Here is a 15,486-nt window from a genome sequence, read left to right as displayed (position 1 = left end):
TTGCTTCAGCAAGATGGATTTCAAAATTAGGTGCTCTTGAAGCAGAAGCCACACTGTATTTTTCAACAGCACAAAGCAGCCGTAAGAGGAATCTGACCTTCATTCTTCATAATAAATTCACTGGGGGAAAAAAAAAATCCATCTTTGTTTTTCAGCTTGAAGTACTGTCAAAAGAAAAGCCAGGGCACACACAACATTTACAAAATAAAAATACAAGACAACTTCAGCAAAATGATAAAAAACTCAGGGATTTACTTTTCCTGCTTTTTTCTTATTTAAACATTGGAATAGAGTCTGACAGCTTGCCTGCAAGTACATTGTTTTGAAATAAAGGCTGGTGTTAATTTAAAGTGGATCTATACTAGGCTAAATTAAGACCACCTCAAAGTGGTTTTCAGATGTAGAGTGCAATCCAGTAGCTAAGTCTGGGGAAAAGTTTATCGATACACACCCACATTTAGGCACTCCATTGGACTTGGCATGTTTGTAAAATGTCTCTGAATGTATTTCAGGTGCTAAAATAATATCTGCTGCAGCCTGCCAAAGGAAAATGTCACACAGTTATTTTCTGCTGAAGTGCCCCAAAAAGATGTGATCTGCAGACAAGTACAGACTCGTAAGCCAAAGAATATAATGGAGGAATGCTTGAAAATATTTGGCATTTTACTGTTATTAGTAAAATGATTGGTACATTTGAGTCCTAAAAGCCTGTAGCTGGTCAGCTGTCACTGGCACAGCCTGGAAATGGTGAAAATTAATCATCTCCTGTATTAAACACTATCTTTGTATTTTGCCATGTCTCCATTACAGACTCTGTATTGAATAACTCATTATAACCCAACGCAGCACATTGCCTTTATTCCTTTAATCTCCTGTCAGGCATAGCTGGGAAGGCAGAATAGGAATGTTTATTCTAACCAGCAGGTCTAACCCTTAGGCTAGCAAGAACTAGGAGAGGTTTTTTCCAAGCTCGGCTTGTCCCCCATCCAGAGAACCTAATGCTGTGGCTGCAGTGCACCTGGCTCCTCTTCTGGAGGAGTCACTCAAATCCATCTTCCCACTTTCCAGCAAGCCTAGACCCAGCTGTTACTCAGCCTTTTCTTTCCAGGATGGGCTGGTTACACGGATAAAAGCAGCTGTAAAGAGGCTGTGTCAGCAGTGCCCTAATTAAGCTGCAGAAATCAGCCACTTCACACCCCTTGGTTCAGGTTTCCAGGGGCCCGTTTGCCTGGACAGAAACATTTTGTTAAATAAGCTCAGCTTTTTGCTAGAGCTGGTGTGACCACTGAAAGCTCAGCAAGAGGGATGAACACTGTCCATACATTTAGTTAAACCAGCTTAAAATTACAGAGCATATCTAGCATATCTAGGTGGCTGCAACTGCAGCTCCTTTCAGTACAAATTCGAGATAAACAACCATAAACATCAGTCTGGCTTCATTTGGCATTCAAGGTATCATAACTCCCACATATTAACATTCAAGTTCTCTCCAGACCAATCAATTTTTTGTTGCTGTTTAGACAAGGAAAAGCCTTTTCTTGACCTCTGCAACAAGCATTTATGTGAAGGTTAAAGCCTGAGGAGATGCTTTTTGATAGTGATGTCAAGGCTGTCAGCTCCCCTGTAGGGAACACCTAAACAGTCGCAATTTCACTGCTCATTATCCCTCTTCTACAGCGAGCACCCACTTTTAAAGATCAAGGGCAGGCAGGTTCAAGCTGAAGTGTCAGCAGTAACTGACCTCTGACCAAGTAATCTTGGAGTGGCCAAGTCTGACCTATCGGTGAGGACGCTCAGACAGTTTTGACCAAGAGGATTATTTAACCACCGGAGCTTGCAGGGGAGCACAGCTGCGGAACAGGGAGGTCCTTTCCAGCAACAACCCTCAGCAGCTCTTCCTTAAAAAGGGCAATTAATCTCCCTGTGGCATTCCTCTTCACCGAAGAACACTTCCACTGTTTCAGAACAGTTTTATAGCAGACACAAGCAAAGGCTTCGGTCCCAATATCCATGTGCTGGCTCAGCTGAATTACAGGCACCTATCAAGTGCCTGTGAGAAAACCACGGCCACTACGGAGAGCTGAGGAAGCTTTGGAGCATCTCCCACCCAACGCTGGCCTCTGCACTGAGATACAGGGGGTTCTCTCCTCAGTGAGCAGCACTGGTAATTACATTACCTACCCTCTTCAGCCTCCAGCACGCTCTGTTTGTTACCAGCGTGCTAAAGGCAAGGCAAAGGCCGTGCCTGGCTGCGGGGAAAGCGCTCGCTACTCCTCTTTTAAGTTCAGCTGAATCCTCTAGGTTACTTCTGTCAACATCAAGCACCGAGAACAAGATTATGGGCATCTCATTAAGTATGCTTGTTCCAAGAACAAGAAATGTGTCTACTTTCCTCTGATGACCTGGGGAAACAAAAAAACCCTTCAGCACAGAAAATTTATTTGTCATCAGTTACGAGCATTTGAATGTGTAATATCCAGTTTAAGGAGACAAAAGAAGTCTGTCTGTCCTACCCTTTCTATATCGAGACCTTGCAAACAGCATCATTCTTCTGCTTGAAACAGAAAGCAGGGATGTACATATCTGAGAACACCAACACACACAAAAAGCCCCAAATCCTTAGGGTATTAAGTGAGCCATTTAACTAAGTATTTAAAACCTCTGCAATTATTAGTTTATTAGTATCATCCAGGATTTCAGATGTTCAATATTTCTCCTGAAGTTATACATAAATGCAAATTGAAATAAGAATCTGAAAGTCAAAATTGTATAACAAAACAATACTCCATCACAAAAGCGTGTAAAATTACAAGAATGCTTTTTTTGTTGTTTGTTTTTAAACACTGGCACTTAAGAGAACCATAATTTTGTAACCACAAAATTGCCGAATTGTCCCCCAAACTGGTAAGCAGGTATATGTGAAAATAGTTACAGCTGCCAGCACTTGAAGTTTTACTAAATATGCAAAAAACCCCTTAGCTTTGGTTTTGGAAGAGAACTGTATTCGACCAAATTAGACATTGTTGGTATACCATAAACATTTAACTTTTTAATGCAAAATTTAATAAAATGTACTTTTCCATACAACTATATTTAACTTAAAAATGGGCAAACATCAAGAGTGCGGTATAAAACCTAACAGGAAAAATACATCTTATCTCATTTTCAATTTGAGACAATATACAACTTTGTTTAAAGGGCTAAAACTAGAATTTCAAGAATACAAATATGAATTTACATAGATTTAACAAATAATAATGGTACCATTTATAGAAATCTTAGAAAGAAAAATCATTTCTTGTGGGCCCTTTGCTACCAGGAGTCTCATGGTACAAAGCCCGTGGCCATCACCAGACCTGTCACCAAAAAATAATATGGTCATTTCATGCTTTTAACTTTACACATTTTAGGTACGTTCATCACTCCCAGGTGTTCAGAGATTTACAAATATAACTTCCATTACATGGTAACAGAGTCACACGTGTAAATTTCTCTACACCGGATGGACATACACTCTTCCTATGGGTCCTTCTAGGACAAAATTTAACATTCCCTCCCTCCCCACCCCCCAAAGTATTTAGTTTCTGTAAAATTGAACTCTATACTTCTCAACTCTCCAAGACTGGTAAACTCATGCAACGCAATAGAATATTACATTTCACAAAAATCTGAACAAGTATCCGTTTGCTGAGATTGAATTTTGTTGTTTCCAGTTATGGAAGATTTTCATCATATGCCTATATATTTCTTTTCTTACCCTATCATGATAATGCAGGGTATGCAGATCAAAGCTTTGTTTATCAGCTGGTTATATGAAAGATGAAAACTGTAATATTCCCGTGATCCCATACGGGCATTCAATAAAGCAAAAGATGAGTTCCCCTCAAAAGAAAAAAAAAAAAAAAAAAAAAAAGAAGAAAAGAAAAAGTATGATTCTCAAGGGCACCTATTAAAAGGACAACAATACTAATAAAAAAAAAAATTGTATTTACTTAGAAGCATTCAGAATGTCAACAAAACAGCTGCAACTTTTTTTCTTCCTTTTTGCAATTACAGAGTGGTATTCAGTTAACAGAACAACAATTATTTTTATGATGCATCAGAGACAACTGAAGATGAGAAATGAACTACATCCCCAAATATAACTAAATTTGTGCTGTGCACCAACAAGAACCTGCTTTATAACTCCCATGCCAATTTACAACCCCCACACTGTACCAGGCAAGGTTAGTGGCCATTGAAATACCACTAAGGACAGGGCTATCTAAAGACACATTCGGTAGTGTGTTAACTATACAAAAAAAGAGACACTGTACAGTTTAAAAACAAATCTTACACAGCCTTACATTTCAATTTTTTTTTTCTTTAAAAGGAGTGAGTTGTGTACAGGGGGGTTAAATGCTTTATAGACAAGAAAGAAATTGCTCTAAAAGAGACTTATTCATCATCATCATCATCTTCATCCTCCTCTTCTTCCTCCTCTTCATCATCTTCATCCTCTTCATCTTCGTCCTCATCCTCCTCCTCTTCCTTCTTCTTCTTGCTCTTCTCAGCCTTGGCAACTACTTTCTTGCCTCCATCAACCTTCCCTTTGGCCCGGTATGCAGCGATATCCTTGGAGAAGAAAAGCAGGAACAATCTCTCTAAGATTTAACCAGCTGCGAGGTCTGAGCAACCTCCACAGAGCACTTGTGGAAGCAATCACCCAGCTACCTGCCCTTTCTGCACATCCACTGGGGCAGGACCAGCTCTGAGGTGAACTGAAGCCAAAGAAATGGCAACCCTCTAACACAGAAATGGCACTGGCATGCTACTGCACACTGCTTATGGCTCTTAAAGAATCTCCATTGCTGGGCTTCTGGGAACAGGCTGGAAAAGCTGCTACCTCTGATGGTAAAGGCACAGCTGAGCCCACTATCCCATAAGGAAATGAAGCAGGGAGACCTCTTAAGTTCCCTTTCGAGCCCTACCTTCTATAATGCACAGGAAACCCTCGTTTGAGGCATGAACCTGGGATTAGCCACCCAGAAGACATCAGAATGACCCAGCCCAACAGCTGCAATGTTATGCCCCAGCAAAGAGCAGTTAGACTGAACTCTGCCTAACAGAAGTTTACTAAATAAAGGTATAAGAACTTGATTAAAGGGTAGACACTGCCACCTTCTGCATGCAATAAATTTATTCCAGTCGTTAGAAACGCACAAAATTCAGTTCCTGTTACAGGGAAGTTAAAACCGTACCTGGAAGGCACAGTCATAAAAGCAGCTAAAACTTCCCAACTTTATGCCTAAACAGTAAAACCATTAGGTAGGAGAATTGATCTACAAAGCTTACACACACCAGCTAGAGAGAAACATCAACACATTCACACAGATGGTCCAAATCTTCAAATATTCCCTACCTAATAAACACTACACCACTAATCTTACTGCTCTCTTGGACTCTCTTAAACTTAGCAGGAAATTTTGAGAAGATATGATAGCCACTAAGTCAACAGCCAAGCAGTGAAATAGTGAAGGTTACGACCCCTTAAAACCCTACATGTAAGTCAAAGAAATAAAGACATTGCTAATGAAAATTAAAATAATATCTGCAAATAAAGACTAATAATTCTATCATTTAAAAAATGTCTGAGTTGCCTTGGCTGTGTGTACAAGCAATTACTATGAAGCTGTACAGAAAGCATCAGGTGGGAAAGCTCCTAGATCTGCAACTCCTCTCTGGCACATCAACAGAGCTCCAAGGCTCCACCTTGCACACTACAGTGCAGAAATTTTTAACTTGGATTTGTCTGCTAGCAGGAGAAATACCCAGAGGAAGGTGACAGCACACAATGGACAAAAGTGCTGTATGCCAGCACACATGACCCACTGTGAAGGATGGTCAGGGGATGCCAAGGCGCATCCCTCCTCTTCCTTTGGCTTCCACATATTGGGATGGGAATCTGCCTCTACAAATAAAACCACGTGTAGTGTGCACAACAGAACTCTGAACTCCAATTATGACAGCAGGTTTAGCCTTAATAATTAAAAAAAATGTATGACAAGCTGCTTCACATGCACAATTAACCAAATTCATTACTAGAAAGGACATGGACACAAAGTAGGTCCAGGAAAAACACATGCCTAAAACTATCTCCTCTGTGTTTTGTCATTTTCCCAGGAGTATATTTTAAAAATCAGCTATGTGTGTCAATTATCCTAACATTCAAGGATGCTCACCAGTACCTCCAAAATTAGGGAGAACCAATTCATTCCTTACCAGCATTACTTACTGCTACAACTCTACTCAAATTCTCCTGTGACCTATGGATTTAGTAACAATACAGAGCCCACGGTATTTACTCAAGCACCTGTGACAGCTCAAAATTACAGACAAATGCAAATAGTTCAAGGTAAAGGACTCCAATTTAGTGTAATGCAAATTAATCATTTGCCCCTGCATACAACCCTTTTCAACAAATCTAATGAATTATGTCACTAGCATACTATAATTTGCTACATCAGGTATCAGGGTACACAATAAGGAAAAAAGTGTCTAAAAAACTGAGGCCTGACCTCCCCAAAGCATGTCCCTGACTGTCAGTGTTACCTTTTCGTATTTCTCCTTCAGCTTAGCAGCCTTCTTTTCATAAGGCTGTTTCTCGTCTGCAGCGGTGTTGTTCCACATCTCTCCCAGTTTCTTTGCAACATCTCCAATGGACAGACCGGGATGTTCTCCTTTGATTTTTGGACGAAACTCAGAGCAAAACAAGAAAAAAGCCGAACTACAGAGAAAAAATAAGAGAAATAAGAGAAGATTATTTAAATTTTAGACTTCGTTACACCAGAACTTTTGGGACCTTTGTTACTGTTCCTCAAGAGTATTTTGGAAAAAGCACCTAAAAGTGAGACAGACATTGATTACAATGGAAGGTATCAGAACTGAACGAGCCACTTGGCAAACTCAATGCACCCTTTTCTCTGAAGTAATGCTGCACATCTGGTCCCATTTTTGGCAGGATCCCCAGACAGGCAGATTTTATATACCAGACACAGAAAAGCTTTAGAAATTAAGACTAAGTCAATGATACTAGGGCAGCAAATGTTATGTCAGAAGTGTTAGAGGTGGGAGGCTGCAATATTTGTTAGAAAAGTAGGATTTCCAGACCACAGCACAAGCCCAAGCAAGAACATTAGCTTGTAAAGGAACTTACCTGCCCCTTTCAGCATTAGCTCAGTTTAAAACACAGACATACACACACAATAATGTACTGGTGTCCAGTAGATGAATTTGAAGCCAGCTGTCATTATGTTGTGGCTAAAGTTTGAATTTTCCAAGCTGCTTTTGAGGAAGATCACCCCTCAAACCTGTTCTGTGCAAAAGCCTACAATTTTAAACTGACTGCCAATCAAAAATTCTGCTCAAGCCAACAGGTGATGAGAGCAGGGCCACCAGTACTTTACTGCCATATTACACTGGAATTATCCTCTTAGGAGAAATTAGAAAAATCAGTCAGAATCAGGCATCTACTTTTAAAGGCTGCCATTACTCCAACTTTGATAGTGGGACTGCCTACCTGAAAATAAAAACTTAGCACTCGTAACTAAAATTTCAACCTATCTTTACACCACTGGTGAGGAAGATCATATACTCTTGCATTTCTGAAGCTCCTGGATAAAATTACCATTTTATAGATCCACACCAGTGTGATGGTCCCAAACAAGACAACCTAAAGCTAGGATTCTACTTACGGAGGCCTCTTCGGTGCATTTGGATCCTTGAACTTCTTTTTTGTTTCCCCCTTAGGTGGTACATAGTTTTTCATTTCTTTTTCATAACGAAGCTTGTCAGCCTTTGCCATATCTTCAAACTTCCCTTTCTCCTTAGAAGACATAGTCTGGAAGGCAATTAGAATCACAGAATACCTTAGATGGGACACATAAGAATCAAAGCAGTATTTTTAAGATTCAAAAACAAACCAAAGCCCATTCCAAAATTTCGGCTGGGGGAGCTAAGGGTAAGAGGAGGACGATGGATAGTTACCGCTCACTTTACAACTACATTTCATACTTACCCAAAACCTGAGCTTCCAAAGAAACAATTTACAATCTTGAATGGTATTTCAAAAAACCAGTCATTTAAAGTTTTGTGGCTTTTTTTATTTTTTAAGCAGCTATTCCTACCTTCCATCGTTCTGAGCATTTTTTTGAGAACTCTGAGAAGTTCACTGACGCATCTGGATGTTTCTTCTTGTGCTCCTCCCGACAGGTTTGCACAAAGAAGGCGTATGAAGACATTTTACCTCTCGGCTTCTTAGGATCACCTTTACCCATTTTTGCTGATTTTCTGTAATGAAGCAAATGAGACACCTTTAAAACTTGTATTTTTAACAATCCAAGGCAGGAAGTAAGACACAACCAAGGGTCATGCCAAACAGGACCTGCTGGAGCAGTATTCTGAAATCATATAATGAGAAAAAGATTCGCTTCTGGAAAATTTACTGAAGATTTCTGTCATCCCTGTCTGAGGTGACCTGGATGTAAGCAACCTGAAATCTCAAAGGGCCATCAAAACGTGCAGTTATGGTCTCCTGCAAACAAGAAGTGTCCTTCCAAGCAATCTGAAGGCAAGTATTGCAGGGGAGACTACATAACACAATTATTACCGGTGTATTAATCATAAGCTTGGGAAGAATAAAGGCAATTGAAAGGAGGGAACAAGTGCCCAAGTATCCTGTCTCAGCAGCCCTCTGGATTACGGATTTCTTTCTTTTCACAGCCCATGTTCCCTGTAGGCCCTGCGTGTTTATTTACAACGTATGTTTTTTATTATTTTCTATACCATATGTTTTGACCAATCTTTATGTGTACTGCAAAAGCCTACTCTTTGCAGGTATATCTTGAAATATGGGAATGAAACAGCTCACTTGGTCAAATACGTTATAAACTACGCAGGGAAAAGCACAACATTTATGTACAGCCAGCAGAGCTGTGCTCAGCAAGAGCACTATGTGACACTTTCAGGGACTGAAAAATGCCTTCCTGGGACTTTCACACCCAAGTCAGACATTTGGAGTATTTCTTCATAGCTCCCTGAAAAAGTCACTTGCACCGTGACAAGCTCTGCTTTTCAGCACGAATTAAAAGAAGGGTAAGAAAAAGAAAAACGAGAAAGAAAAAAAAAAAAAAAGGGCAGGCAGTGCCTGTCTGTATTGCCACAGAAGCTGTATTTCCTATCGGTTTGGCGGATAGACAGAAACAGATTTCTGCTCTGTGACTAAACACGTCCGGTTTGAAGTTTCTACCAAGTAAACAACAGGGCTGAAGAAGCAGGAGCCGCTGCTGCCTGCCTCGGGGCCGCTCCCAGCGCAGCCGGGCCGGGGCTCGGCCGGGCCGGGGCAGCGGGGGCAGGCGGCTGCGGGGACGGGGGCGGCCGCGGGCCGGGCTCGGCAGCGCGACCCCGGGGCTGGCGTTTAAAAGCCTCCTCCTTCCCGCCATTTTGGACGCTTCCCCTAGCAGGGAGGCAGAGGGAAACTTCTGAAGTCCCTCAAGAGACCTGCTGGGGGGTGGAAGGAAAAAAAAAAAAAGAAAGGGAAAAAAAGGAAAAAAAAAAAAACTAGTCCCGTTATAAGGGAGAACATGTGTAAGTTTTATCCCGCGTTCAGGGGAGGGCTCGCAGCGGCGAGCACATGCCCAGGAGTCGGACACCCACCGGGGTGCAGCTGCCCGCCGGCGGCGACCCCCGGCCCCGGCGGGACAAAGCGTTCTCCCGCCGCCGCCCCCGTCCCCCCGCGGCGGGGGGAGCGTCCCCATGCCCAGCCCTGCCCGCTCCGGCCGCCATGAGGCGAGGCAGCCCCGGCCTGCGCTCCCTCCCTCCCTGCCGGCCGCGCCGCCGCAGCGGCGGTGTCGGCGGGAGCGGCCGCCATGGCGCAGGCTCCTGGCGGAGGAGGTCACCCGCCGCCGAGCCTCCTTCCATTTTGTGCGCCGAGGAGCAGAGCCGGCCGCTCCCCACCCCCCCGCCGCCACCACACCCCCCGCGGCCGGGCGGGGCGGCGAGCCCGGGCGGCGGGACCCCCGCCGAGAAGGGCCGCGGCGGGGCTGGGCGGCGACCCCCGCCCGCGGAGGCGGCGGTGGCAGCGCAGTCCGGGCTGCGCGGAATGGCCGCTGTGGCGTCGCCCGCTGCCGCCGCCGCACAGAGAACATGGCTCCTTCCTCCCTTCCCTTCCCTTTGTGTGAGCGCGCCGCTACCCTGGCGCACACGCTCAGCCATTGCAGCCGAGGGAGGGCGGGCGGGAGACGGGGGGAGGTGGGTGGGAGCGGGGGGGAAGAAGATGGAGGGGATCAGCGCGCTTTCAGTGCCCGCCCGAGCCTCGGCGGCGCGGTAGAAGCCCTGCCGAGGACGCCCCGCTCGCTCGCTCGCCCCGCCGAGCTGCGCGGCCCCGGGGCTGCCAGCCCCGCGCCCGGGCGAGCGGCGGCTGCTGGAGAAAAAAGTTCCCCCGAACTGCGCCCCCGCCCGCCCGAGCGCCTCCTCTGCTGCTCCGCGCCGCTCGCCTTGTTTTCTCGCTCGCGGCTGCCGTCAGCCATGTTACAGCCGGGCGGCCGCGGGGCCAGCGGCGCCCCGGCCCGCGCCCCGCTTCCCCGCGCTCCCCACCGCCCCGGCGGCGCGGCGCGGCCCGCCCGGAGCCCCTGCCGCCCCGCCGCCCGCCCCGCCGCCGCGGCGATGGCTACGGCGAGGTACCGTGTAAGCGGCTTACGGCGGGGCACGGCGCGGCCCTCGACCCCCGCGGCGGGCGACCCCCGGCCGCTCGCTCGGTTCCCATCGCCCGCCTCTCTCTCCCTACCTCGCTCCTTGCCTCCCGCTGCCCCGCTCTCCCGAAGTCGCCCGCCGCCCCCGCCCCGCCCCGGCCGAGGGGCTCTCCGCCCGGGAAAGGGTCTCCCGGGCACAGCCCCGCTCGCCTTTGTGTACGGGCGTCCGAGCCGGCGCTGCCCCGCGCTCCGCGGTCATGCAGCGGCGGCGGCACGACGGCCACCACAGGCTCACCGCCCGGCTGCGAGCGAGCGGGCGGGCGAGCGGGCGAGCGCGCCCGGCCGGCCCAGCGGCCCCCGGCGCGTACTCACCCGTGTCAGACAGAGTCGGCACGCAGCCCTCGCTCGGCCCCGAGCCCCAGAGACGCTCCCGCGGCCGCCCGCCCGGCCCCAGCGCTGGCTGGGTCGCTGTGCAGCCCGGTGCACCGCAATGGCTGAGCGCGGGATCGATACGCAGCCTCCTCACACTCGCGGCGCTGGTAACATTACTCTCTGCACAGCCCCGCGCCCATTGGCCGCCGCCAAGCCGAGCGCCGCGCCGATTGGCCCAGGCGCTCCCATTGTCCTGACCAGAGCGCGCCGCGGGTTGGGCGCGCGGCGGGACACGTCACCGAGCAGGGAAAGGGCGCGCAAATATAAAAGTGAGCGCAGGGAGCCGGGCGGCGGCGGGGCCCGCACAGCGGCGGTGGCCGCCCGCCGCCGCGCCGCCAACCGCGAGGGGCGCGGGCCCCGCCGCCCCCGCGGCCGCCCCCGCTGCCCCGGGGGGACCGCCGCGGCCGCCCCGCCGGGAGGAGCAGGGCGCCGCCGCCCCCCGCCGCTGCGGCCGCGCCGCCCCGCCGCCCAGGCGCGGAAGCCGGAGCTCAGCGGGGAGCCGAGCCGAGCCCGCGTGTCTCGGCTCCTCTTGCCCCGTTCCAGCCGGGGCACGGGACTCCCCTCCGCTGCCGCGGCGGTGTGCGCGGCTCTGCCCCCTCTCTGAGGGTGGGGGACGTTTGTTTTGTTTTGTTGTTCGTGTTTTTTTGGTTTTTTCTTTCTTTCTCCAGAAATGGCTTCATCATCTGTATGAGCAATAGGCGGAAGATGCTGGCTTTGTCCATAACCTCCCGGGTGACAAGGAGCAGTCCTCCCAAATTCTCAGCAGTGGTGCCTCCTGCTGCAGGGGCGCTCTGAGCCACACCTCACCTGTCCTTCGCTGCTGCTCCCCTCTCTGCTTTTTTACTGACATTTGCACCGCACGAGGCTGCCGTACTGGACTAGCGAAAGGGAGAAATACCCCTTAACATCAACTTCGCTGTTTACACTACTTTATTAGTGCAAACAACGCTGGGAGGAGCGCTGCTGAGAAAAATTCAAAACCACTGCTCTGCCCGAAAGGCAGTGTCAGCGCACTTGCTGTAGTAACACAAACTTGAGCGAAGAGAAGTGTACATTGCTCAAAAATATTCGAGTGTAAATAGCTGATTTCAATAATTGCTTAATTATCATGCTCCCTCAAAATCTATCCATGAAGTTTTGGAAGGGTCTGTGCTCTGACACACAAGGGATAGCAATGGTTGGGGAAGGCACAGTGCTTCATGGAAGGCAAAGATCCTTCTGAACAACAACCCTAATTCTAAAATTGCCTCATTTGTGAAGAAGTGCTAGTTGACGTACGAAGACAGTTGATTCTGCTACCTGAAATCATGCAAAAATACGTAAATAATAAGGAACACTAGTGTTTGTCTCAAGAAAGGTTTTCTTTGTGGTTTGAGGGGTTTTTTTTCTGATTTGCATTTAAAGTTAAAACCTTTATATGGAACAGAAGAAAACTGTAAAAATCACTACTATTTATGCGATGTAGTGTGCAGAAGCTGATAGCTTTGTACATACAGAACTTGAAGATTTATTCTGTGAAAAACCAGACCTGAAAGGAAAGCAAAGTAATACTTTTATTTCTTGCTCTTGTCCATAGCTGAACCTTCAGTAAAAGGCAAGTGAGGAGAATTTGATTACGTGACATACTCCTGTAAGGGTTTTCCTTCATCTCTGTCAGTTATATGCTCAGGCCTGTGCAGGTTTGCATATTCCAGTGGGTTTTTTCTGCAATCCTTGATGACAGAAATACAAAAGAATTTACTAATCAGTTGCAGAGAGTAGCGCTTTTTACGGAAGCAATATATGTTTTTTCTCTTGTTCATGCTGTGCCACATCCCTTCTGATACTTCACAAACATGCCTTCTTCTGCAAACCTCATTGAAGTTCAAATCTGTTTTAAATTACACTCCACTAGACAGGTGCAGTCACTGAGATCACTTGGATAACACGAAACACCTTTGACTTCTTGCACATAAGCTTTGCCCACAGAACATTTGGGTCACAACAGCCCAGTACCACTGCTCCAGGAAAAAAAAGTATGTAGCTGCAAAGGAAGTTTCAAAACCCCTGTTTAGTAATTCTGGTATTTTGCAAACTAGGGTATACTCTGGGAAAAGACACACAGATTGGTTGTCATATTGCAAAGCAAGACTAAAACTAGGATTGCTATCAGAAAATAGAATACTTCAGTTCTTAGGATACCTGTTGTAGCTACTTATTTGGAAACCAGCAGAAATGGTTGTAAGAAGCCTTTTGGTTCAACTATTGTTCCATTTAAGGCAAGCTGAACTTGAATGGAAACATCAGCTATACATTATCAACCTTTTTTAAAGCATCATTTTGTTCTCCAGTTTCCTTTAGAGGTAACAGAGGAAGGCCTCTCCGAAGACAGAACTGTTCTTCTTAACAATGTAGTACTGAGTAGAAACAGAAAAGTTCCAAATGAATGGCGAAAAAAGTTTTATTAAAATTTTCCTCCTACTTCCTATCATCCCCATGTAGCTCACAACCAAAGACTTCTAGCAAACACGAACAAGGGTGGAGAATTCCAGCAAGTACAGACTACCTGGTTGGCAGTGGAGCCTGACTGAGAAAGAGATGCAGAGATCTCATTCTCCCCCATTCCTGAAATAACAGTGAAACACATTGGTGACAATTAACCAGCAGAATTTTTGATGAACTCACAGTATATAAAGAACCTTAGAAAGCTTCTGCCCACTTTAGTACTGTGGTTGTTGACAGAGGTGGGAAAACACACTTGCATCAATTCCAGAAGTTACAGGGTGTGGGGCAGCACACTTCCCGTGGGGCAGAAACGTGGTTCTTCCGTGCCCTCATGTTCTCCTGCAAAATGTGTGTTCTGTGAAGGACACTGCTTACTCCCCAGCAGGATTTGGCAGGAAAGCGGATGATTTCATAGCTTGCTTTGACAACGAAGAGATTCAGTGTCGTCACGGGACCTCCAGATTTTGTCACCCTGTCCTCCCTCCCAAGGAATGAGATCATTGTTTCTTTGGGTCAAAATTACTAGACTATTACAGTGAAAATGGCATAGTAACAACCACCTTGTCAGTCAAATACAAAGCTACTATTAGGCTATTTTTAACAAGATCTGAAAGCCTTTTTCAACAAAAAAGTTACACTTTCAGCTCAAAATGAGAGCAAAACATCTGTGGAGACAGGGCACCTGGGCACACGTACTTCTGATGGAGTTGCTGGTAATGTAGATTTTCACTCTTGCTTTTGAACACTTCCATCCCTACAGTGGGCACAGTTTTTGCAGTGTATTTGAAAAAAAGTCCTGGCCATATTTGCCTTTCTCCTGAGGATGCAGTGCCAGCCTGTGCACAGCCCAGACGAACACAATTCTCAGTTGCTCATTAGATGCAGACTTGCAGTCAGTAAATTACTCTGGAGTCTTTTTTGAAATCTTCAGGAGACAGACTTTAAATATTTCCTTAAAATCATTTCTGGAAGAGAAAGACTCGGTTCAAAGGAATGAGAATCAGCACATCTGCAAACAGTACCAAAGCATGGAACCTGATTTGCTTTACCTCTCTCTGGATTTGCTCACATTGTGTCAAGTCATCTGTGTAGGCTACTGTCCCTCTTCTATCAGTGAGCAGGGTTTCAAGAGAGTTTTTGTCCACTCCCCACGGATGAGCGGCTGGCTGACCCAGGTGTGTAAGTGGTAACAGTGGAGCAGTGGCAGACAGGCAAGGGAACCTTGACTGACAAAAGGCAGCATTCAGGAAGAGGCAGGCAGGGAGCAGGGATGGCACCGGTGCTGCTGCAGCGTTTTCCTCGCCAAGCTTCACGTGTGAACCAGCTGATCTTTGTTGACATGTGAGCCCTGAAGACAATTCCATCGTTTCTAGAGCCGATACATTCTTAAATCAGGGTCAGTACTTAACACAGTGCTTTTATCCACAAAATGGGTAACATGAAAATGTGTACACTTTTTGTGGAATTAGCAGATGCACGGCAAAGTATCCAAGTAAACAGATTTTCATAGCAAAAGCATATATTCACACTGTTCAGCTCAGAAAGATGGTGAAAATACATCAGTATGGACTTCTTCTCAGATGATCAGTATACCGTGAACTTTTTTTTAAAGTGAATATGTGTCTAGAAAGTAACCATTTTATGGTAAGATTAATAGATTTACTCTTATGAAATATGATTCCTTCAGCATCTTATTCCTTATGCATAAGTACATAACTTCTTTAAGTGCCTCTGTGAAGCTCTCAATGTACAGTTTCAGACAGATGGAACTGTGTTCAGCTTCAACAGCAAAAAGGAGTTCAAAAAATGTTCTTTCAGGACTGCACTATTTCTGAAATCGCTG

The 15,486-nt window shown here is 46.3% G+C and overlaps 1 protein-coding gene across 1 annotated transcript; it reads right to left on the bottom strand.

Annotated features, from left to right (window-relative positions):
* Window positions 1-2,651: 2,651 nt before the first annotated feature.
* Window positions 2,652-11,265, bottom strand: HMGB1 (high mobility group box 1). Its single transcript, XM_084226032.1, has 5 exons — window positions 11,100-11,265; window positions 8,166-8,328; window positions 7,734-7,879; window positions 6,592-6,766; window positions 2,652-4,614 (listed from the first exon to the last, which is right to left on the bottom strand). The coding sequence occupies exons 2-5, from the start codon at window positions 8,313-8,315 to the stop codon at window positions 4,438-4,440; spliced, it is 648 nt and encodes a 215-aa protein (XP_084082158.1). The 5' UTR covers window positions 8,316-8,328; window positions 11,100-11,265; the 3' UTR covers window positions 2,652-4,437.
* Between the last annotated feature and the right edge of the window lie 4,221 nt (window positions 11,266-15,486).

This window comes from Fringilla coelebs (assembly GCF_963513975.1).
Source record: "Fringilla coelebs genome assembly, chromosome: 2".
Taxonomy (NCBI): domain Eukaryota; kingdom Metazoa; phylum Chordata; class Aves; order Passeriformes; family Fringillidae; genus Fringilla; species Fringilla coelebs.
Note: the sequence above shows the minus strand (reverse complement) of the source record. Positions and strands in the feature narration are given on the sequence as shown.